Source organism: Blennius ocellaris (genome assembly GCF_963422515.1).
Source record: "Blennius ocellaris genome assembly, chromosome: 7".
In the NCBI taxonomy this organism is placed as follows: Eukaryota; Metazoa; Chordata; class Actinopteri; order Blenniiformes; family Blenniidae; genus Blennius; species Blennius ocellaris.
In genome coordinates this window covers 1,611,666-1,635,389 of record NC_137656.1, presented here as the reverse complement: position 1 = coordinate 1,635,389, position 23,724 = coordinate 1,611,666, and the positions used below count along the sequence as shown (strand labels likewise).

The 23,724-nt window shown below is 47.3% G+C and overlaps 3 protein-coding genes across 3 annotated transcripts; 2 read left to right on the top strand and 1 right to left on the bottom strand.

Moving 5' to 3' along the window:
- The first annotated feature begins 469 nt into the window (after positions 1–469).
- On the top strand, positions 470–5,567 carry ptgesl (prostaglandin E synthase 2-like). The gene is made up of 7 exons (XM_080499080.1): positions 470–782; positions 1,118–1,306; positions 1,805–1,860; positions 2,838–2,990; positions 3,657–3,857; positions 3,954–4,071; positions 4,609–5,567. The coding sequence occupies exons 1-7, from the start codon at positions 504–506 to the stop codon at positions 4,747–4,749; spliced, it is 1,137 nt and encodes a 378-aa protein (XP_080355206.1). The 5' UTR covers positions 470–503; the 3' UTR covers positions 4,750–5,567.
- A 459-nt stretch (positions 5,568–6,026) lies between these two features.
- On the top strand, positions 6,027–12,174 carry gle1 (GLE1 RNA export mediator). Its single transcript, XM_080499072.1, has 15 exons — positions 6,027–6,198; positions 7,130–7,354; positions 7,448–7,582; positions 7,738–7,886; positions 8,239–8,299; positions 8,377–8,610; positions 8,691–8,913; positions 9,010–9,122; positions 9,198–9,416; positions 9,496–9,686; positions 9,771–9,897; positions 10,630–10,734; positions 10,843–10,925; positions 11,014–11,077; positions 11,800–12,174. The coding sequence occupies exons 1-15, from the start codon at positions 6,100–6,102 to the stop codon at positions 11,866–11,868; spliced, it is 2,097 nt and encodes a 698-aa protein (XP_080355198.1). The 5' UTR covers positions 6,027–6,099; the 3' UTR covers positions 11,869–12,174.
- Positions 12,175–13,514: 1,340 nt separating this feature from the next.
- LOC308132737 (outer dense fiber protein 2-like) lies at positions 13,515–21,927 on the bottom strand (the record flags this gene model as incomplete). The annotated part of the gene is made up of 17 exons (XM_080499918.1): positions 13,515–13,697; positions 13,782–13,907; positions 13,989–14,151; positions 14,250–14,350; positions 15,321–15,524; positions 16,477–16,587; positions 16,682–16,817; positions 16,918–17,027; positions 17,874–18,068; positions 18,248–18,364; positions 19,100–19,171; positions 19,249–19,323; positions 19,420–19,539; positions 19,610–19,739; positions 21,084–21,211; positions 21,634–21,732; positions 21,829–21,927. 17 exons carry the CDS (start codon positions 21,925–21,927, stop codon positions 13,557–13,559), a joined length of 2,127 nt encoding a protein of 708 aa, XP_080356044.1. The 3' UTR covers positions 13,515–13,556.
- Between the last annotated feature and the right edge of the window lie 1,797 nt (positions 21,928–23,724).

Here is a 23,724-nt window from a genome sequence, read left to right as displayed (position 1 = left end):
TAAGAAAGTGACATTTACAAAGTGCACACAGAATATGGAAATAATATATTTTAATTAAAAAAAATATTCATATCATTGACTGAGCCTGTTTAATTTTTGTATCTTCCCCAAAATAAAATATTTAAAGAAAAAAAAAACAGTTTTTCACAATTTAATCAAATATTTTAATATGAAAATTCGCAACTCTTTATATAGCTGTGAGTGTGTGTGTGTGTGTGTGTGTGTGTGTGTGTGTGTGTGTGTGTGTGTGTGTGTGTGTGTGTGTGTGTGTGTTTGTGCGCGCGCCCCCGTTTCTCCTGTAGTACCGGAGTTCACCACTGGGTTGTGGTGTCCTGCAGTACCAGAGCTGGGCGCTGGGGGAGATCTCTTCTTGCAGTACCAGAGCTGGCCGCTGGGAGGGGAAGGGGGTCTCCTCCTGTAGTACCGGAGCTCTCCGCTGGGGGCCAGCACACACGGCACAGCCTCAGCTGCGCGGTGCATTGTGGGGTTTTATGTAAAGCATCATGGCGGCTACCTGCGCCCGAAGCCTCGGTAAGGTCGGCTGGGCTCTCCTGGAGTCTCCGGGGACCCGTCGGTCCGCCGCGGCTACCTACCCGCGGTACCGGCGAGCGTACGGCACCGGGGGGACGGGGGCGGTGTCCCAGCTGCTGTCCTCCGCGCGGGGACGCGGAGGAGCGGGGCGCAGGGTGCTGGGCTGCGCCTTCCTGCTCGGTGGAGGTCTGGGCTTATATCACACCGTGAGGCTGTCCCTGCAGCAGCACCTGGCCCAGGACGACGTGAAGGTGAGTGTCCCCCCCCACACACCCCCCCCCCCTCCACTGTGTCCTCCACACTGTCCCGCCCCCACACACTGTCTGTCCCCAGACTGTCCTCCCCATACTAACTGAATTCTGTGAACTGAGTCTTGTTTCTAGTCAGTTTTTGTGTGTGTGTGTGTGTTTAAATCGTCATTGTATTGAAATTGAAATTATAATTATATATATAATATATATAATTATATTAAAATTTTAAATCTTGAATAAGAGAAGCCCGCTTGTGATATTCTTTGTGTCGCTGTGCGAACACCTCCTGCTTGCACCGTGTCGCGGTTTGATGACGTCACACTGCTTCCCTGCAGGTTTCCTCCGGCCCCCTGAGTCTCACCCTGTACCAGTACAAGACGTGCCCGTTCTGCAGCAAGGTGCGGGCCTTCCTGGACTACCACGGCCTGCCCTACCGGGTGGTGGAGGTCAACCCGGTGATGAGGCACGAGATCAAGTGGTCCGTCTACAGGAAGGTGCCCATCCTGATGGTCGGCGACGACGTGGTGAGGGGCCTGGGGACGACGCGTGACTCGTTTTTGTTTTGTTTTTTAACTCGTCAAAGCTTCGGTTTCTGTCCACCAGATGCAACACAGTTTATTATTTTAATTATTATTTTGATTAGGGATGAGATTTTGGTGATCTGTGAGTTGTACTGTTTTTTTAATAGTTTATAAATTAGTCAAACTGATTCACTGGGTTTCATTTTTATTATTATTATTATTATTAATTTGCCAAAGAATCCGGGTGAAGTTGTTTAAGTTCACATAAATGCGAGATACAAGGCTGCCGAGTGTAATTGGGATTTTGTTGTTATGACTGAATGAAGTTGAAATAAGTTCTTCAGTCATTCTGAGAAGAACTTTGATTCAACAATTTACAACAAAAGCTTCTGCCAATAGCACTTTTAGCTCCAGACATCTTAGTGGCTCCAATAATAAGACTATTGACTGCATTTGATCCACGTTTCTCGCTAAACTCCTTCTCCGTCCTTCCCTCTGCAGCAACTCAACGACTCCTCCGTCATCATCAGCTCCCTCAAGACCTATTTAATCGCCAAGTAAGTTTGTAACACACTCGTGACATCATGTCTCTGTGCTTTTTAACGTCCAACAACAGGAAAATACTACTAAAACGAACCGGGGGTAGTAAAGTTTGCACCTCGCAGTGAGGGAAAGAGAATGTATCTCGGTTGTTTCCTGCGTTGATATTGAGAAAAATAAACAATGAAGTAACAACATATAGAGCAAAACAAAAAAAACAAGACATCGGCTCCGTAAAGCTGAAGATGCGTAACATTAGAGGCATGTCTGTCTGAAGCGGCAAATAAACCTGAATAAAATGACTTCAGAACAAACGTACTTTCAATAATAAGTTTGAAAAGTCATTAAATGACTCGACGGTCAAGCAGCGGTATTTTAACACAAATGACTAAACTTTAAATCATAATTCATGTTAACTACAAATAGATTGGTTGTGTGTAAAGTAACTTCAATGTATTTTTTTTTTTAAACTCACCATTAATAAGGATTCCTCCAACAGTAAAGCAAGCTGCTGACTCAGCAACGTCCTCGTACGCGCCCTTGTTTTGAAACACGGCAACTTCCCGTCACACAATATGAAAAAAAACAAAAACAAATTGTGTTTCTGTTCTCCAAATGATTTTATTATTTGTTTTGAGGATCAGAATTTTTTTTTTTTAAAGCTTTGTTTGTCCCTTTTTGATCATAAATAAAGAAAAATTTCAGTTTAGATTTTTGAATTTTAAATTGAAAACTAAATTTAAAAATGTTTGTTTGTTTGTTTTTTTTTATATCTTTCTCTGAATGGAAAATCCAATGACCACAACAAACACGGACCCCTGTTGGCGGGGGCCAATTTCGAATTTTGTAAATTTCCAGCTTTATTTCCATTAATTCCCATGGAAAGTTTGAAAATTTCTGGACTTTTGCGACCCTACCAGCCACACACACACACACACACACACACACACACACACATTGTCTCTCAGGGTTAAAGTGCCACGTCTCCCCGCAGGGACAAGAGCGTGTTGGACATCCTGCGCTGCTACCCCGAGATGAAGGCGGTGAACGACCGAGGGAAGGAGGTGACGGAGTACAGCAACAAGTACTGGCTGATGCTGAGCGAGACGGAGACGACCACCACCTACCCCGAGAAGGGGATGCAGAAGTGCGTCGCGCCGTTCTTCCTCCCCTGCAAAAATACCCCGACGGATACTGCTGGGAAAATTTAAAAAAAAAAAAAAAAAAAAAGCTGACTTGCTTTTAGGGCGCGTTTTTGCTGCAGTGATTTCAAGAGAAACCGCAAAATTTTATTTGCATCGCGCCGAATGCAACGCCGTCGCCTGAAGCCGGCGCTACTTCCGTTACCATGGAAACCAATGGAGGATATTTGATCGTCATCCGTGCTCGTTTGCTTCGTGTTGTCGTTTAAGGCGCCGGTGACGCACATTTTTCAGTTTACTCGTGTGCTCCCAGTCCAGATTCTATTCTCCTGGGAGTTGGTGCTTTTATTTTGACGGTCGCCGTGACGACAATCCGACTTGGTCGTCTGTCGGCGAGAACGTCCACGTCCTCCCCGTTGTTTGATGTTTATAGTGTGTCGTTCTCTGCTGCGTTTGTGAGTCGTTTCATTACCAAAACAAAAAAAAAAAACAACCAATGGCGCCACCTCCTGGCCGTTTTTAGAACGTTTCCATGGAGACGTGAAAGTTTTCTGAAACGAAAAACGTAAAAAACGGTTCGTCTACACTTCACTGGGCGAGTTTCAGGCGCCTCCTGCTGGAGGTTGGAGGGTCTGACTGATGTGACGCCGATGTCTCTCCCGCTCCTCCAGGGAAGAGATGAAGTGGCGCCAGTGGGCCGACGACTGGCTCGTCCACCTCATCTCTCCCAACGTGTACCGGACCACCGGCGAGTCCCTGGCCTCCTTCGACTACATCGTGCGCGAGGGCAAGTTCGGGGCGTACGAGGGGTTCTTCGCCAAGTACGTGGGCGCGGCGGCCATGTTCCTCATCTCCAAGAGGCTGAAGAGTCGGTGAGTGACGGCCGTCGTCCCGCCAGAGGCCCCGCCCTCCCTTCTGTTCTCGACGAAACGGGCGTCGTCTTCACTCGGGGTCGTTTTTCCCCTCAGACACGGGCTGCAGGACGACGTCAGGCAGGACCTCTACAAGGCCGTCAACGACTGGGTGGCGGCCATCGGCAAGAAGAGGAAGTTCATGGGAGGAGAGCAGCCCAACCTGGCAGACCTGGTGAGGAGGCTAATGCTAACCGCTCTCTGTTCCCCTGCAGGCGATGAGCTAACAGCTACCGGCGATCAGCTAACAACTACCGGCTCTCTGTTCCCTGCAGCGACACCGTAGCTAACGGCTATCACCTAACGACTAACAGCTCTCAGCTAACGGCTATGAGCTAACGGCTCTCTGTTCCCTGCAGCGACACTGTAGCTAGCGACTAACAGCTATCAGCTAACGGCTGTGAGCTAGCGGCTCTCTGTTCCCTGCAGCGACACCGTAGCCAACGACTAACAGCTATCAGCTAACGGCTCTCTGTTCCCTGCAGCGACACCGTAGCTAACGGCTATCAGCTAACGGCTCTGTTCCCTGCAGCGACACCGTAGCCAACGACTAACAGCTATCAGCTAACGGCTCTCTGTTCCCTGCAGCGACACAGTAGCTAACGACTAACAGCTATCAGCAAACGGCTATGAGCTAACGACCCTGTTCCCTGCAGCGACACCGTGACAACCCGCTAGCGGCTATGCGCTAACGGCGCTCTGTTCCCTGCAGGCGGTGTTCGGGGTCCTCAGAGTGATGGAGGGCCTGCAGGCCTTCGACGACATGATGGCGAACACCAAAGTGAAACACTGGTACAGACGTATGGAGAAAGCCTCTCGTCTGGACGAGGGCCTGGCGGCAGGGAAACACTGAGGACGCGGTCGGCCGAAGACCCTCACACTCACGGAAACGCGGTTCGATTCCCTCCGGCGGCTCTGATGTGGAACATCTAATACAAACCGTTGGGAACATTTAATTCCTGTACATTAAAGGTCCTGTAAAAAACAAAAAAGTGCTTTAAAGGGGCGTGTCCCACATTCGATAGACGCTTGCAGTAACCGGTTCAAGCCTTGGCGCGGTGGAGCAGTGGACCAGCAGGCTGGCAGTTTGAGGAAACGTCACAGCTTGTCTGGGTTCACGTGGAGAGAATTTAATGTGAAAATCAAAATGGCTCCGCGAGATGAAAATGTACATTAAAATGTATTTAGTTCTTTCCGAGGTGGGAACGTGTCTGATTCTTACCAACGTCCAGCGCTTTGCTGTGGAAATACTGTCGAACACCGAAGAATAAAAAGATCTTAAACATATATTCAGACCTTTCACAATAAACTGTAAATAGTTGAGTGGTGGCGAAACAGAACTCGCTCACACATTTAATTGTGTGTGTGTGTGTGTGATGTGCAGAATGTAAACATTTGAAATAAAAGAAGGAAACCTGCAGTTCACCATGGCAACAGTCCAAGACTCCAGTGACGGGTTCGAACACGGAACCTCCTCTACTATTTTTCCTTTTCTTTTTTTTTTTTCCCCCTAGAATTCTAAGGTCCCACAGGGATTTTAAACTTGTAGGAAACACAAGTTTACGGCTTTTCTTTGTTGAGGATTTAAACTTGTGGCTTCCAAGAAGAATAAAGACGTATGTTTCATTTGTTTTTTATAATCCAGCTTGTGTTTGTAATGTCTGCTGGTTCTCCCGGGGTGCAACAGTCCTCCACAAGGGGGGCAATATTTATCAAAAGCTTGTAAAAAATATATATATATATATATATATATATATATTCACAACAGTATCCCAAGAATTACTCACAAAATCATGTAAAAAAAAATGTTCAGTGAGACTTCCAAGTTTGTTTTTTTTACAGTTGGTAAAATACATACATTCATACAAACCGATAAATAAATACGCAGACAAAAACATAACCTCAGCCAACTTTTGTGACAATCCTGAGTTTGATTTATAAAGATTAATTCATAACGCTGGATTTTCTCCAGGTAGTTTCTAGTAGAACCAGGTAAGGAGAAATAAACAAGATTCAATTCATTTGTTGTGCTTCAACTGCGGCGTGTGGAGACGGCGGAACCATCCGAGCGACCGGAAGTAGATTGACGTTTCCGTACGGACGGAAGTCACTGTGACCACATGTGTCGCGTTCAAATGTTGAATTTACTGTGAGGTGTTTTTTTGTTTTTTGTTGTTGTTGTTGTCGTCGTCGTAGAGCCACGATGCCTTCCGAGAAGCTTCGATGGGAAACTTTAGAAGCTCTAAAAAACTCCCCGAAAGGGAAAATCTGCTTCGACCCGTACTGGAGTGAGAGAGGAGAGGTGAGTTCAGATTAATTACCCCCGTTTACCCGGGCCGGGGGGGGCAAGAACACAGACGAGTTAATACCCCTCCACCTCCACCACACACACATTATTTATACGTGTTTCCACGTCTCTTTCGGCATAACGATAAATACAAAACCTCGGTGCTACTTGTTTCCGGTTCTTTTTGGTTCCGGTTGGGTTTTTTTTTTGGTTCCGCAGGCTTTATCAGTCTCCAGGTTTTTTGTCACTCGACAAAACAAAGTTGTTGACTTTCATGAGCGAGGAGGCATCTGGATCCATTCACAAGCAAATAACAAATTACAAATAACAAAAACTAAAAGCGAGAATGGCCTAGAACTTGATATGAGCTCTGCACGCGCGGCTGATGACGCCGGTATGAACTGTGGCACGATTCTAGACACTGAAAGATTTTATGTTGATATATATTATTTTTTGCACTGGCATTTTATTTAAGCCAAGATTTTATTCGAGATTTTCACACCCTAGTTGAATTCTGTCAGTATGTGGGCATGTTGGTTATTTACCTTTATACTTGAAAAGCTGGAGTTCAACTACGGTTCTTGTTACCTCAGGCCTTTTGAGTGCTTTTATAATAATGTCTCAATAAATGTTTTACTTAAGTAAGTAAAGCACGTGTGTTACTCTGTGTTATTCTGTGTAATATTTCCTGGAAATATTTCGGTTATATATTAAATATTTAGTTTCACTGGCCTTGTGGTCTAAATTGTGAAGCGTATGGACGCCTTGTCCCTCCAAAACATGCCTGCTGTCCCACTTGTTGTCTTTTTGGACACACACAGCACAGTCCGGTAACATTACAAGGTCTTTTTTTTAAAAACTCAAATGGAACTAAACTGAAGCATCGCCTCACTTCTCCCCGGACCCTCACGTCTCCACGCTGTCCTTGGTGTCTGTGTCCTCGCAGCACATCCTGTCCGGCTGTCCGGAGACGCTCAGCCTGTCCCCGCAGTCCGGACTGGTCTTGGAGCGTCTGGCATCGCGGCCCCTGCAGAGGGGCTTCCTGAGCTCCAGTCCGGAGACCTGCAGCCCCGGCCCGTCTGAGGACGTCCCGGCCTCCGTGTCCTCGTCTGGGTCGTTTCAGGAGTCCAGGAGCCGAGCTAGCGCTCCGTCCAAGACCGAGTGGGAGCAGGTCGGTGAACGTCAGGCCGTCAAAAAGAGAGCGAAACCGCTGAAGAGCGGCGATGGATGGGCTCACCTTTACCCCCTCTGGGTCGTCTTGCAGGCCGCCGGCGAAGACGCGAAGGATGAGACTCCCGAGCCGGCGTCGCCGCCGGCCATCTCGCTGCTGTCGCCCAGAGCCATGGAGATGGCCGGACGCATCGTCAGGTTCGAGGAGGAGCACCGGGAGAAGGCCAAGGTGAGGCGGCGGCAGGAAGTACGCCCCGGGGAGGGTCGTCTGGCTGTGTGGAGGCGGCGCCGACCACCGTACTACTGACAAGGTGTCAGTTTGAACTGGTCACCGGTTTAATCTCTGTGTGTGTGTGTGAATGTGTGCGTGTGTGTGTGTTCCAGCTGGCCCTCAGGCTGCGGCAGGAGATGCAGGAGCAGATGGTGTTGGCGGTGGCGAGCGCCGAGTCGGAGCAGCTGAAACGCTTCGAGGAGCTGATGGAGCTGAAGCAGAGGCAGGAGTTCCAGACCATGAGGGACATGATGGACCGGGAGTGAGAACACTGCACACACACACACACACACACACACACACACACACACACACACCACACAGCAAACAGTTTCTCCCTCCATGACATCAGTGTGTTAAATTTCAGAGGTCGGTTGTGTTTTATATTCTGAAGGTGACGTCTTTCTGGGACCTCTAGCATGTTTCAGACTCTGAGCTGTGTGTGTGTGTGTGTGTGTGTGTGTGTGTGTGTGTGTGTGTGTGTGTGTGTGTGTGTGTGTGTGTGTGTGTGTGTGTGTGTGTGTGTGTGTGTGTGTGTGTGTGTGTGTGTGTGTGTGTGTGTGTGTGTGTGTGTGTGTGTGTGTGTGTGTGTGTGTGTGTGTGTGTGTGTGCAGGACTAAAGAGAGCATGGGCCGTCAGGAGAAGCTGAAGGAGGAGCAGCGCCACAGAATGAAGGTGAGACCCTCGGACCCAGGAAGCTCCCCCAGGCCTCAGCGCGGCACCTCACCGTGCTCCTGCTGCGCTCCCACCAGATCCTGAACCTCCGCCTGCGGGAGGCGGAGCAGCAGCGCCTGCGGGAGGCGGAGCTGGAGAAGCAGCGGCAGGCGGAGGGCCGCGACCGACTGCGCAGCCTCAACACCGTCCAGGAGGAGATCCTGCAGCTCAACCAGCTGCTGGAGCCCTCCGCCTCCTCCTCCAGCTCCTACACCACCCGGGGAAACCAGCTGTGCTCGCAGGTGTCGGAGGTCGTCCGCAAGACGACGGAGGTCAGTGCAACCCGAAGACCGCCGCGTCCAAACTGAGACAAACGCGCCACACGGTGGGGGGGACGCTTGTCTGTCTGCAGGGGGAGTTCCCCAGCGTGGACGACATGGCGGTGGCGGAGCGGGCGCTCCACCACATGAGGGCGCTGATCCGGCTGACGCAGGAGGAGGCGGCGCGGCTCCGAGAGGAGGCCCAGAGGGAGCAGGAGCAGGAGGAGCAGCGCAGGACGCAGGCGGAGCTCCAGGCGCAGCAGGAGGCGCAGAAGAAGGCGGCGCAGTCGGCCAAGGAGAAGGCCCAGCGGCGAGGTGACGGGGGGGGACTCCGGCGGCACAAACCCCCCGTTAGCGGAGGGGGAGGGGGGGGCACGCTCTGTGGGATTTAACCGGACCGTGTTCCCACAGGCCTGCAGAACAGCGCGGACGACGCCACGCTGAGGTGGTACCGGGGCCTGCAGGAGGCGGCGGCCGGCGCCGTCCAGTCCTTCCAGCAGCTCAGCTCTCCACAGGACAGCCAGGTGAGAGTGTGTCCTCTCTCTCTCTCTCCCTCTCTCGCCCTCCCTCCCTCCATTCTCACCGCCGTCCCTCCCCAGACGAAGAAGCTGAAGCTGGAGCTGCAGAAGGCCGCCACCATCCCCGTCAGCCAGATCTCCAGCAACTCGGGCTCGCAGCTCCGCGAGATCTTCGACAAGATCGACCGGCTGCTGTCGGGCCGCGCCGTGGCGTCGGCCGGCCGCGCCGCCTCCACCTCCACCTCCCAGCACCCGCAGGCGCTCGGCTTCGTCAGCTACAAGCTGGCGGAGAAGTTTGTGGTGAGTAGGGCTGCCTGTGGATAGGGGGAGGAGCTTCAGCTTCCTCCCTCACTGACTCCCCCTCCCCCCCCCCTTGCAGAAACAAGGCGAGGAGGAGGTGGCGTCCCACTACGAGGCGGCGTTCCCCATCGCCGTGGTGGCGTCGGGCGTGTGGGAGCTGCACCCCCAGGTGGGCGACTTCATCCTGGCTCACCTGCATAAGAAGTGCCCCTACGCCGTCCCCCATTACCCCCCCATGAAGGACGGCACCCCCGTGGAGGAGTACCAGAGGTGAGGGCGCTCCCCCCCGCCGGTTCCAGGCCCCCGAAAGCGAGGGGGGCGTGGCTTCTGGGCTCAACGTGTCTGTTCCCGCAGGATTCTGGGCTACCGGGTGGACGAGTCGGGGGTGGAGGGCCAGGACAGCTTCCTGAAGAGGATGTCGGGGATGATCCGCCTGTACGCCGCCATCATCCTGCTGCGGTGGCCCTACAGCAAGCAGGGGGTGAGGTGGCCACACAGCTAGCGTTAGCCTGTGTAGCCTAGCGGTAAATGACTGTGGAGAGACGAAGAGGAGACGTTGGTCTGACCGGAGCCCGTTTAGTCCTGAGAATCAGTCACATAAAACATAATCGAATAATAAAAGACAATAAAATACATCACATACGAAAATACATAGAAATAGTTGTCTCCTCGGCTCTAAACACGTTAAATGTATAAAAGTATCTTATGGTCAATGCTCAAGTGTCACGCCTCTGGTGAAAACGGAGCTCATGCTAGCTCCTCCACGGCTCAACACGACGCTGTGATGGCGGCCGTGGAGAAAACGTGACTGCAGCAAAACTTCTACAAAACACTGCTTGACTTCGACAAAACTCTCAACAATAAACACAGATAGTTACACCGTCAGTGCGGATTCCAACGTAGACCAGGTAATAGTCACCAAAACTAACTTTAAATGAGTTTACCTGTAGAGAGACGGAAGAGGAGACGTTAGTCTGACCAGTTTAATTCTGAGGCTGCGCCGGCGTGGCTCTTCTGGTCCCCACAGTGAGCGTACAGCACCCTCTACTGGTGTGGATGTCCAGGTACATGACAAATAAAACACTTAGTTCTAAAATATACAAAAAATAGAGGGGGTGTCTTGTTTGTAAATGAAAACTTAAAATATAGTGCTTTTCAACCTACTACATGCCCGGTCCTCTCTTCTGACCCCCCCCCCCGTCCTGTGTTTCAGTCTACGCCTCACGGTCTGAACCACGGCTGGCGCTGGCTAGCTCAGATGCTCAACATGGAGCCTCTGGCCGACGTCACGGCAACGCTGCTCTTCGACTTCCTGGAGGCCAGTCCTGATCTCACACACACACACGTTTTTTACAGCTCCAGTCCGCCTGTTAGAGCCTCACGTTTCCATGGCGACTGAACACGTTGACCTTTGACCCCCCTTCAGGTGTGTGGAAGCGCGCTGATGAAGCAGTACCAGAGCCAGTTCTGGAAGCTCCTCCTGCTGCTGAAGGAGGAGTACCTGCCCAGGTAAACGTCTCCACCCGCCCCTCCCCCACCCCCTCCACCCCCCCCCTCGCCTCCTCCACGTCCTGACTCCCCGGCCGCTCTTCTGCAGGATCGAAGCGGTGACCAGCACCGGACAGATGGGCTCCATCATCAGGCTCAAGCGCTTCCTGGAGGTACGTCAGAGAAACGTCTTTAAAAAAGTGTTGAATTTACAAAACGTTCATTTGAAGCAGAAGAAGAACCGTTTTGATGGTTTCTGCCAGTGTGGCTTCGTGGCGAATTCATTCAGAAGACACGAGCTGCAATTCCCTGTTTAGATAGTTTATTTATTCGTGAACATTTGCTAAAATAAACAAATGGAATGAATAAAAACAAAAAACGTTGCAACTCAGCTTAACTTCTCAATAATACAAAATGTTGGTGGTTCAGTTCATGTTTTCATTGGTAAATATGTGTGGTGATGTCATTTTTATCTGAATACATGCTCTTCTTCTGTACACGACGAGTATACAATGAATAGTATATGTATTCATAGCGTTCATGAAAATGATCATAACTTCATGATTTTATTAAGAAATTCTCAACACAGACGAGTGAAGATACAGACTATTGACCGACTTGCAGTAAATCAGGCTGAAATACTGCGTTTCACATAACTTTAGCTGTGATTGATTAAACGAATCAACTCACAAGTTTTGTTAAACAGGATCAGCTCCCCCTGGCGGCTGGCAGAGGACCTGCACGTGTCCCAGCTGCAATTTAAAAAAACACCAAGAAAAGGCTTTTTTTTGTTTGTTTTTAATTTAATTCAGGACGCCGGAGACAAAATCTTAAATGTATGCAGTGTGTTTTCTGTGCAAACTTAAAAAGCAGAGTATTTTTTCCCCTCCTGCAGACGTCGCTGCAGAGCCGGCAGATCGCAGAACCCAAAGGCCAGCTGAGTCCCGGGTTCTGGAGAAGCTGAGTCCCGGGGGGTCTGGAGGACCAGGACCCGGGGGGTCTGGAGGACCAGGACCCGGGGTTCTGGAGGACCAGGACCCGAGTGTGTGGGTCAAAATTACAAAACTTTAGAGACTCATCGTAACGGTCTTAACGTCTAGTCGCAGCGTCACAGAACTGGACTGGAAGACGTCGTTCGAAACAGAAACGAGTGTTTTTAAATCCACCGTGTGGAGCAGAGAATTTACTTTTAATCACTATGAGAGCAGGAAGCTGAGTTTGATCAACTGTGTGTGTTTGTGTGTGTTTTAATACAACATGAGCCATAAAGCACGCGTGTGAATCAAACTTGTTTCTCCTTCATTTTGACTTTCGTTCAGTGTGCGTGAGATTAGAAGAAACACGGTTTACGTAACACCAAATTCGTAAAATAAAAAGTGTTCACAGCTGCGTTGAGCACGTCACACAGGCGACGGTGTAGTTAGTACGCCGGGACACGGGGGGGCGCTGTTGCTTTTTTGTAACGAAACCACCCAGACGTGTGTTGCAGAGAACAAAACGCTATAAACGTGAACAGAATGGAGAGAACTCGACATTCATGTGGACTGATGACGCATCGGACGCTTTCGGCGGGTGAGTCTCAACTATTAAACTCCCGACATGAACTAGAAAACGAGACTTACAGACCCCGAGTCATACCGCTGCAGAGCCGCCATGTTTGTTTGGAGCGGCGGTGAGTTGCGCATGCGCAGTAACGTTGCTCCGACTGACCGCTATAGTAATACGACAGATTTTAACTCTTATTTACTAGAATTGAAATGTTGGTTTGCGCCTTTGTGATATTAAAATAAAAGGAATACTTTAAGAATAAATAGGGGAAGAATATGAGAAAAGGAAACATACAACTTGGGGTTTGATAAAAGATCGTTGTCTTGTGGAAAATGTACTTCTTTCCAACTTAAAAGTCATAAATATCAGTAATATCAATCCATTCGTCCACTTACAGATTAGTTTTAACCATTTTGTTGTAATAACCATCCTCCAGGCAGCTTGAAGAATCTGAAATACTGTAAACATTTATCACAAGAGAAGGAATCTGAAAACTGCAAAAAATTCGATTTCACCCTTTTTCCCGCTTTTGCTTTCACTTTTATTTCTTTATCTTTTGTTCTTTCTTTTCCTTATATCTCCTATTTCCGTCTTCTGTTAACACAGTGAGCTGCTTTTCATTTGTAGTAAGCCTCTGGAAAGTTTTTTGTTCTGTTTTTCGTTGGGCCCGAAAAGCATAAATACTATTGATAAAATGTTATCTCATTGTTGTTTAATCTTCCAAATTTCTCATTTCTCATGATCCGCCTTTTTTTAATGGTTTCCAGCATTACAATATCATGTCTATCATTAATAAAGTAAGTTTTAAAGAATGTATAGAATATTTGAAGTGTTTGGTTGCAGAGGTGTTACATAACTGCCCTTTTCCACCCCAGACGCTGAATATATTCAAATTATAATGCATCTCAGTGAACTTTTCTGGAAATCAACATGTGTTTCAGTGTAAAATTTTGACAGGATTAAACAAAGTGAGGGATTAAATCCAACGGCTTGTTCGTGTTTGTTGTCAGACACGAGTCGTAAGTTTAAAAAAAAACCAAAAAACGATTTATTTGAGCAGAGTGAAAAAACTGCAATGTAGGAGGAGGAGGAGGAGGAGCAGCGTCAGGTGAAGGAGTCTCCGAACACGTTTCCGTAGGACGTCTTCAGGAAGTGGACGTAGTGCTGCAGGCTGCGGTTTGTGGAGTCCGACTGCTCCAGACGCTCCTTCAGGTTCTGCAGCTGGGAGCGGAAGCGCCGCTCCATCTGAACACACACACACACACACACACACACACATGAGAAATGGGGGGGTCCAGGTTCCAGGTCTGGGTGTGAGGATGAACCCACCTCCTCCTTGCTCCGCTGCAGCTGGTTGAGGTCGGTCCGGGCCCGGCTCAGCTGGTTCTGCAGGTCCAAGGCTTTGGACTGAGACTCTCTCTCCCTGTGGAAAACCCTCTGCATGCTGCTGTCCGCCTGCAACACACACACAGGGAGAGCTTGACGCCCAGTCCAGCGTCCAGGGCTGTGTGGTGGGGTATATGGGGGGGTCCAGACCTGTCTCTGGGCGTCGTCCACGGCGTGCTGCAGCTGCCCCGACACCACGCTACACTCTCTGCTCTTCTCGTCCAGCTGCTGCTGGAAGTTCTGGACGCTGGCGTCCTTCAGCAGCACCGCCTGCGACAGCTCCTTCCTCTGCAGCGTCGCGGCCTCCAGCTCCCTGCATCCAGGGTGGGGGGGGGAGGGGGGGGTGGAGGAGACGTGAGCCACCGGCGGGGGCCCGGGTTCCGGTGCCACGTCAACCCGGTTCCGTCTTACCTCTCCAGGTTGAGGATTCTCCCCTTGAGCGCCTCGTTCTCCTCGTGCAGCAGCAGCCTCCGGCTCTGGAACGTCTCCAGCTCCGCCCCCTGCTGCTCCACCTGCAGGGGAACCCGGGCGGAGAACGTCAGCGGTTCTCCACACCGTGGTGTTTCGATTCCTCTCTTCTTCTTTTTTTTTACGATTTCTGAGACGTTTTAAGTGAAGAGTCCACACGTCCAGGCGATGGAGCGGAGAGTTACTGGCGTCAGAGCCAAAGTGAGAAGGTGAATTTGTGGACAAATATGTATTTATTTGAATATTTATCCATTTGTTTATTTATTCATTGATACATTTATTTATTTGAATATTTATGATTTATTTATTCATTCATTTGTCCATTTATCTATATTTATTTATTTGAATATTTATCATTTATTTGTCCATTTATCTATTTATTTGAATATTTATTCATTTATACATTTATTTATTTATGTATTTATTTGAATATTTATAATTTATTTATTCATGTGTCCATTTATCTATTTATTTATGTATTTATTTGAATATTTATTCATTTATACATTTATTTATGTGTTTATTTGAATATTTATCATTTATTTATTTATGTATTCATTTGAATATTTATTCATTTATTTATTTATGTATTTATTTGAATATTTATCATTTATTTATTTGTCCGTTTATCTATTTATTCATTTATTTTAATATTTATTCATTTGTTTATGTATTTATTTGAATATTTATCATTTATTTATTCATTCATTTGTCCATTTATTTATTTATGTATTTATTTAAATATTCATCATTTACTTATTTATTCATTTGCCCATTTATCTATTTATTTTTTATTTGAATATTTATCTATTTATTTATTCATGTATTTATTTTTTAACATAAAGAATCTTGGATGTGTGAGTGATTGCACCAAATGTATTAAATGTCACATGAATGAATTACATTTTTTTTTTTTTGATATTTTTGGGATCTGATTTTTGTTTTTATTTCTTAACTTGCGATGATTAGAAGAAGCCTCTCCCAGGAGGTTCAGGCTCGCGGCCCAGACGGTACCTGGTGCCTGACGTGGGCCAGGGCGGAGGAGTTCTCCACGTTCCTCCTCTGCGCCTCCTGCTGGGCCTCCTGCAGCTGCTCCTCCGTCCTCCTCAGCCGCTCCAGCAGCTCCTTCCTCAGCTGCTCCTTCTCCGCCTGCAGGCCGAGCTGCGCCTCCTCCAGCTTCCCCCGCTGCTCCTCGGAGAGCCGGCGGGCCTCCTGCAGCTGACAAAAAACACCAAAAAACCTCCTTTTATGTTCATAAGTTCTCATCCGATTTCACAACACTAAGTTGAATATGTTGGTTTTTTTTACCACATCTCAAAAACCAAGTAGAATTCCACAATAATTTCCTCTTAACAAAACCTCCTGGTGTAAAACTTTTAATTTCTTTCGGTTTGAAGCTCATTTTTTAGCAGTAAACATTGTTATGGCAGAAAATGCAGCCTTGTCAACTTGTTATGTAGATAGATAGATAATAGATAGATGATAGATAGATAATTACTTTATTCATCCCTGAAGGGAAATTGTTTTGTTGCAGCAATCTGGTACATACGAATATTATAAAATACAATAAAATATTAATAAAAGTAAGAAATAAAAATATCTGGGTATAAGACATAAAGTAAAACACAGAACGGAACATGGGCACTTAGAAATAAGCAGGAGATAAAAGCAAGATAAATAAATAGTAAGGTGCAGTGGCAGAGCCATTAGAAGTAGGAATTATATAATAATAATAACAATAATACAGATAACAATGTGTAATAATGTATAATACTCGTGTTTAGTACTACTAATAATGGTAGCAATAAAATAACAATAACAATATGGTAGCAATAAAATAACAATAACAATATATATATATATACAAATCAGTAATAATAATAATATCAATAGTAATAGTATACTTATAATGTGGGAGATTAACTTTCTATCTGCTGCTCCGGGTATAACGTCCCGATCGGACCCCTGCTGGGTCTGAAGAGAGTCGAAGGGTTTCCCATCTTGATAAAAGTCATTTTAAAAAGTTTTAATAATAATTTTTAAAAAAAATTCTAAATATATGACAAAATTAAAGATTTTTTTAAATTTTTCTTACAGTTTAAAAAGTTTAAGTCGGTGGAGGTTTTAGAAAAGAGCGTGGTCATAGAGCTGTGTCGGTAGGAGCGACTACCTTCTTCTGGTATTTGGCCACCAGGGACTCGTATTTCCTGACGGACGACTTGAGGTGACGAGCTTCAGCCTGAACTCCTCGCAGCTCCGCCTCCCCGGACGACAGCGCCACCTGGGGGGGGGGGGGGGGGGGGGGGGGTCGCAAAAACGTCTTGGGTCTCTGGACGCCGTCGCCATGACGACACTGTGTGTGTGTGTGTGTGTACCTGCAGTCTCTGTCGGTCCAGCTTCATGGAGCCGTTCTCAGAGCCCAGGGTCTGGACCTGGTCCCGGAGCTCCTCCCTCTCCACCCGGATCGTCTCTTCGGCGGAGCGAAGAGAAGAGTTCAGCTCCGTCAGCTGCCTGGGAGGAAGGAGGGAGACACGGTGTGTGTGTGTGTGTGTGTGTGTGTGTGTGTGTGTGTGTGTGTGTGTGTGTGTGTGTGTGTGTTGTGTTCACTTACAGTCGGAGGACAGAGATTTGCTCCTCCAGTTGTCCCCGAGCAGCTGCTTCAGACGAGTGACGCAGGCACCAATCAGAGGACGAGGAGAGAGCCTGGGACAGCTGAGACTCCTGACACACACACACACACACACACACACACACACACACACACACACACACACACACACACACACACACACACAAACACAATTGAAGCACAAATATGTTGGATGAGAATTGGTGTACTGATTGAAATGATGTTTCACCTTTTTTAACTGATGTGTTTCACCTCTTTTGACTGATGTGTTTCACGTCTTTCACCTCTTTTGACTGATGTGTTTCATTTCTTTGAACTGATGTGTTTCACCTCTTTTAACTGATGAGGTTCACCTCTTTTAACTGATGTGTTTCAGCTCTTTTAACTGATGTGTTTCACCTCTTTTAACTGATGTATTTCAGCTGTTTTAACTGATGTGTTTCATTTCTTTTAACTGATATGTTTCACCTCTTTTAACTGATGAGGTTCACCTCTTTTAACTGATGTGTTTCAGCTCTTTTAACTGATGTGTTTCACCTCTTTTAACTGATGTATTTCAGCTGTTTTAGCTGATGTGTTTCACCTATTTTCACTGATGTGTTTAACCTCTTTTCACTGATGTGTTTCACCTCTTTTGACTGTGTTTCAGCTCTTTTCACTGATGTGTTTCAGCTCTTTTCACTGATGTGTTTCAGCTCTTTTCACTGATGTGTTTCACCTCTTTTCACTGATGTGTTTCACCTCTTTTAACTGATGTGTTTCACCTATTTTCACTGATGTGTTTCACCTCTTTTGACTGATGTGTTTCAGCTCTTTTCACTGACGTGTTTCACCTCTTTTCACTGATGTGTTTCAGCTCTTTTCACTGATGTGTTTCAGCTCTTTTCCCTGATGTGTTTCAGCTCTTTTCACTGATGTGTTTCAGCTCTCCCACTAACCTTCTCCTGCAGTTGTTGTTTGAGCTGCCTCACAGTCTCCTCAGCTTGCGTGACCTCCTGGGAGAGCCGGTCCACGGTGCCCTGCTCCTCCTGCTCCTCCTGCTCCTCCTGCTCCTTCTGCAGCCTCGCCGTCTGCAGCTCCTCCTGCAGAACGCGCAGCTCCTCCTGCTGCTGCTCCAGGCGCCGCTGCATGCCCTGCACACGCCACATTCACCGATGCACTGATGTGCTTCACCATACAGACCGTGAGAGTTCCAACACCAGTACCTGATAAGGCCCTCACACGTATGAGAAGTACTACGAAGTGTGTATTTCCCTTGTTTGAAAACCTCGTTCGGTGGATCAGGCGGAATCCTCCTTCACCACATGTGTACCTGAATCTGAGCAGACAGATGAAGCTTCTCGGCTTCAGCTCGGCTCAGCTGAGACTCCAGGTGTCGGCGGGTTTCCTCCAGGACCCTCGAGAGCTCCTGAGTCGTCTCCACATTTTCCTGCGCAGAATGAAACTTTAAATAACATTTTCTTATCTTATTTACACAATCATGTCTTTGAATTTGAAACGGCATTTATTGAACCTGTTTAAACAGAAAAAGACTCTCCTGTTAAATATATAAAAGAATCTTGTAATGTTGTAGTAAAAAACTTAATTGTTGTACTGCACTCAATCTTTTGAAAACAAGACATAAGAGATCGATATACTTCAATAAATAAGTCCAACATAAATACTTTGCGGTCAGTAAAGGTCATAATTCACTCAGTTACTGCGGGGTGGCGGGGAACTTTATTTTGTAGAGAGACGGGGTTTCCGGTCGGAAGTATTTTGGTGTTACACTCGTGTTGGAGAGGAAGAGAGAAAAGAAAAGAGCTACTGAGAAGTGTGGTTGAAATGGGGAGTAAAGTTTGGAGTTCCCTCGTCTGGTTGTCTGGAGCCAAAATCATAATCGTGATTAAAATTTGGTTAATTGCGCCGCCCTGCTATGAAGTCAACGACTTCCTCTTTTAACTAAGTTTACTCTCTATCTAGTTTACGTGTAACTGTTTCTTCTTCTCCTTCTTTTTTTTTGCCAATGCTCCGTCTTCTGCTTTGCTTCTTCACGAGATCTAATCAGAAACTTGTCCATTATGCTCCCAGTGCCCCCTGCAATGGCACTGCTCCCCCACTAGTGGGTGCCCAATGCTTCTTTGCTGGAAGCGAACAGGAAACGAGTAGAATCCATTTTTCAAACCTTTTCCAGGTCCAGGCGCTCGGTGAGCCGCGACGCCTCTTTCTCTTTGACGGACAGTTTGATGGAGAGTCGCTGCAAGAGGAGAACAGACCCTCGGGTGACTGCGGGCAGGAGGAGGAGGAGGAGGAGGAGGAGGAGGAGGTGCTCACCATGTTCTCTGCTTCACTGTGCACCAGCCTCTTCTTGACGACGTCCCGCTGCTCGGACCACAGCAGGGATTCCCTCTGTGAACACACGAGCACAGGGTGAAATCCTGGCCGCCGGCTCCTCCTCCTCCTCCCTGCACTAAGCCCCGCCCCGCCCCCTGCCCCGCCTCCTACCTGCCGCCCGCTCCACCCTCTCAGGAGCTCTCGGAGGCTCCGATTGGTCCTGTCAAACATGGCGATCTTCTCCAGCAGCAGGTGCTGCTGATGCGCCAGTGACGGCGCCGGCCGCCGCTCCTGGTAGGGAAGCAAGGTCAGCAGGATTTACACTCCCCCTTTTTTTAAACGAGCTTTTCACGAAAGTCACCTTGGCGATGCCGTCGACCGACTGTTTGAGGCTGGCCAGCTGGTTGGCCACCGCCACGCCGTCGATTTCCGCCTCCACCAGCGCCCTCAGGAGCGCGTCCGTCTGTCCGGGGTCCCCCTGGGGGTCCGTCCTGCAAGAGGGACAGACACAGAGGCCCTGACACCAATGTCCCATTGGAGATGGAAGACAAATCGCCGCTGGGAGTCCCGGTGTTCTAACATCTGGAACGTCCAGAGTCCCAACAGAACCAATCTACCTGGACTAGCGTTCAGGCGGTCGGAGTCTAACTCAGACTCGTCCAACGCCAGATGTTTGCGCTAAAATCTGCTCCTGGAGCCGCGGAGGTGAAAGAGTCAGTGCTTTTCTGTGGGATTCAGCAGCAGGGAGTTTTCAGACGTGTCACACTGATGTCAGGAGACGAGCGTCTGATGGGAGGGAAGCTTTGTTTTGTAGTTTAAAGTCCTCGTGAAATGAAAACTCGACCTCCAAAACACTCTGGCTGTCACTTCTGGAGACATTTTTATGCTAACTGTCGAAGCGCTTTTCTGACTGCGCGGAATCACTGGAGATGAGTCCAGGTATTACTTGATCGGCTACTAGCCGCTTGAGCTACAGCTCCCGCTAGCCGCGCGAGCTAGCAGCTAGCCGCTCCTGCCGCCCGTGCTCCTTTTCTCCTCTCTCGGTCTCTTCCAGGCTCAATCTTTCGTCAAGGCTCATAAAACGCCGACTATAACTTCAAAACACTGTAAAAACTTGGATATTTAAGAGGGAAACAAGCCGATATAAACACAACAGATGGAGATCTGCACAACTCCTGACGTCACGCCCACGAAGAAGGATTCCCCCCGACTTCGTCGGCTGGAGATTCAAAATTCAAATAACTTTGTTGTGCGACAACAGTGGTGGGGCGGAGTCGGAGGAACCTTAGGAGTAGTAGCCCAACTATTGTTTTTTTGCAAAGTAGTGTTTTACATTTCACTCGGACTTTAAGGAAAGACTTTTGGCTGGACGGTCTGTCTCCGGTCACTGTGTTCCAACATTTGACTGAGATGCTGGTATGATTACACTTCAGTACATATTTAAACTTTTATTAGACCAAAAACTGTCATTTAGAGAGTAAATCTCTGCGTGAACAGATACGAAGACTGAATTATCACAGTGTTAATCAGAGAAACCGCCTATGGAATAAATAATTCACGCGCTCACTCACAGGTGACACTGAACTGGATCGTGGTTCTTAAATGAACAGTGAGGTGTTTTCTGGTTATTTGGTCACACCTACAGGAGGACAGACATTGGGAGTGTGATTGGATAAGACCTGTAAACCCCTTATAACACTTTATTTCCCCCTTCTTCTTCGTGTTCCTGCGGTATTCCCGCGAGATATAGAGGAGTTTGTTACGGACGAGTTCTAAAAGTTCTAAAAGCTTTGCGGCGTTGATCCACAAGTAAAAACACCGAGGCCGTGTCCTACTTCTTCTCCTGCTCGTCGAGGAGGACGCGGAGGTTTCTGGACACTGCGCTCAGCTCTTCCTCCTGCTCCTCTTCATCACGTGGACGTCCGGCGTCTCTCTCTGTGGCGTGACGCTGCTCTCTGCTCGTCTGTTCAACACACACACACACACACACACACACACACACACACACACACACACACACACACACACACACACACACACACACACACACACACAATAACCTGCTACTTCGAATCTCAATCCAAGGTCGACCCTCCCTTTGACCCGTCCCACAATTTAGCAGCTCTGCTGTGTGGGCGGAGCCAGTGCAGCTCACACAGACACAGCAGATTCTGAAGGCAGCTCCTGTGATCCGATATTCAAATGGAGGAAATTAAAGGAAAAGCTGGATTTGTGGACACAAGCGGTTTGTACAGAGGTGTCGCGTGCTGTTTGATGACGGATCAACAATCATTCAGCGTGTGACAGAGTATCCGAGTATCAGAGTATCCGAGTATCCGCGGAGCAGCAGCAGGGCTCCTGACTCATCTACCAGGTGAAGCTCACCTGGTCCCTGCGGGCACCCGCATCCCTCCTGCAGGAGAGTCTCCCGGGGGGGATCCAGGGCTTCTGCACCTTCACGTCCACAGGTTTCTTCACGTTCTGCTGCAACGGAGGAGGGAAATAAGAGAAGAGAAACTACAAACCTCCTCCCGGACCGCAGGGACAGAACTGAGAGCAGCATGCAGTCCACCGACCGACCTGGCTCGTGCGGCTGGGGCTCCTTCTCATGTGGACGTGTACCGGTGTGGTCTCCGGTACGTGTACGTGAACGGGCGGCGGTGAGAGTCTGGTCTTCATTCTTCAACGAGGTGTGAAATTCGCCTCTGAAATCCCAGTTAAAGGGCGACTTTGCGACATTAAATCTGTACTTTCGTCTCGGGAGCGAGCGGTGGTTCGGACGCAGGGACGACGCTCCTGATTGGTCCGTTTGGCAGAATGCCGTGCTGTGATTGGTGGACACGGGTCGAGAGTATGCGTTGCTAGTGGCAACGACGGACCGGAGTCGCTGGCCGTGGTGCGTTCAGGAAAATCCGAAAAAAAATAAAGTCTCACTCTTCTCTTTGTCAGCTTCATAGACATAATAAAGTAAAATAATGTATGAATACATGAATAGTAAAGTATGAAAATGTATGGGAAATATAACAATACTGTATGGATGTATAAAATGTATGAAAAGTATGATAATATAATAGTATGATAGTATGATAATGTATGAAAAGTACAATAATTTCTATGGTCAGCTCATCAGTATTTAAAAAAAAAAATTGTGTTAATCCTCCATTGTGAGGATTCAGCATGAAGGTAATTTTTAGTTACTTTCACCCCATTTGATAATAACACTTCAAACTCAAAAAAGATTGAAATAACCCCCTGGTCAAAAACAATTTCAAAGTTGGTAGACAATGTTGTCCAGAACAAAACCAAGGCCTCAGGTTTTGTGTTTTTCTAACCTTCAGTAAGTCGTCTTTCCTCGGTGGAGAGGCGGTAGACGCATGAGCTGTACGCTCGTGTGTATATCTGCGACGTTGAAGTACTCTGAAGGCTATAAAACATGATGAAGCATGTGCTTCACATTTATGGACACACGGGAGGCAGCAACAGGTTAAATTATTCAAATATGACGAAACTGCCTCGGGCTGAACCGTCATTCAGCGGGAAATCAGCTTTAAATATGTATGAATTATGGGCCGTCCAGTGAAGATATACCTTATTATTCCTCTGTTGGGACGATGTGGAGAACTCGTCATTCCATCACAGGAGTTATAAAAACGATTTCTGATTCACTTCCACCACCTCTAACATGAAATCTCAGTTATTGTTTTTTAAATAACAGCAACAACCACAAACGTCCAATATGATCTAGAGTGGAGAAAACTAGTTAAAATATTGCAGAAAAGGTACAAAGACATGAAGAAAACATCTGCTTTTAAACATCTTTAGTTTATTGTTTTATAAATAGGTACAATTTTAACACAATGACATTTGTAATAATAATATATTGATACAAAAGACTGTAAAACCATATATTCCATTGGCAGCATATATTTGAATTTTGTGGCGTCCAAAAATGTGAAATTGATGGATTCAAGAAGAAGAAGAAACTGTTTTATTAACTAATTTGTCTGCAAAGTGATTGTCGTTTGACTGTAGTGTAACTTTAGTTTCGCTGTAGTTTGACTCTAAAGTAGCCTGTTTGACTGTAATGTAACTCTAGTTTGGCTGCAGTATAACTAGTTTTACTGAAGTGTAACTGCCGTGCAACTTTAGCTTCGCTGCAGTTTTGAGTATAATGTAACTGTAGTTTGACTCCAAAGTAACTTTAGTTTGGCTGCAGTGTAACTGACTATAGAGTATAGCTGTAGTGTAACTAGATTGAGTATAATGTAACTAGATTATTGTGTAACTAGTTTGACTGTAGTGTAACTGACTATAGAGTAACTGTAGTGTAACTAGTTTGAGTATAATGTAACTAGATTATTGTGTAACTAGTTTGACTGTAGTGTAACTGACTATAGAGTAACTGTAGTGCAACTAGTTTGAGTATAATGTACGTAGATTATTGTGTGTGTAGCGTAACTGAAGCGTGACTAAAGT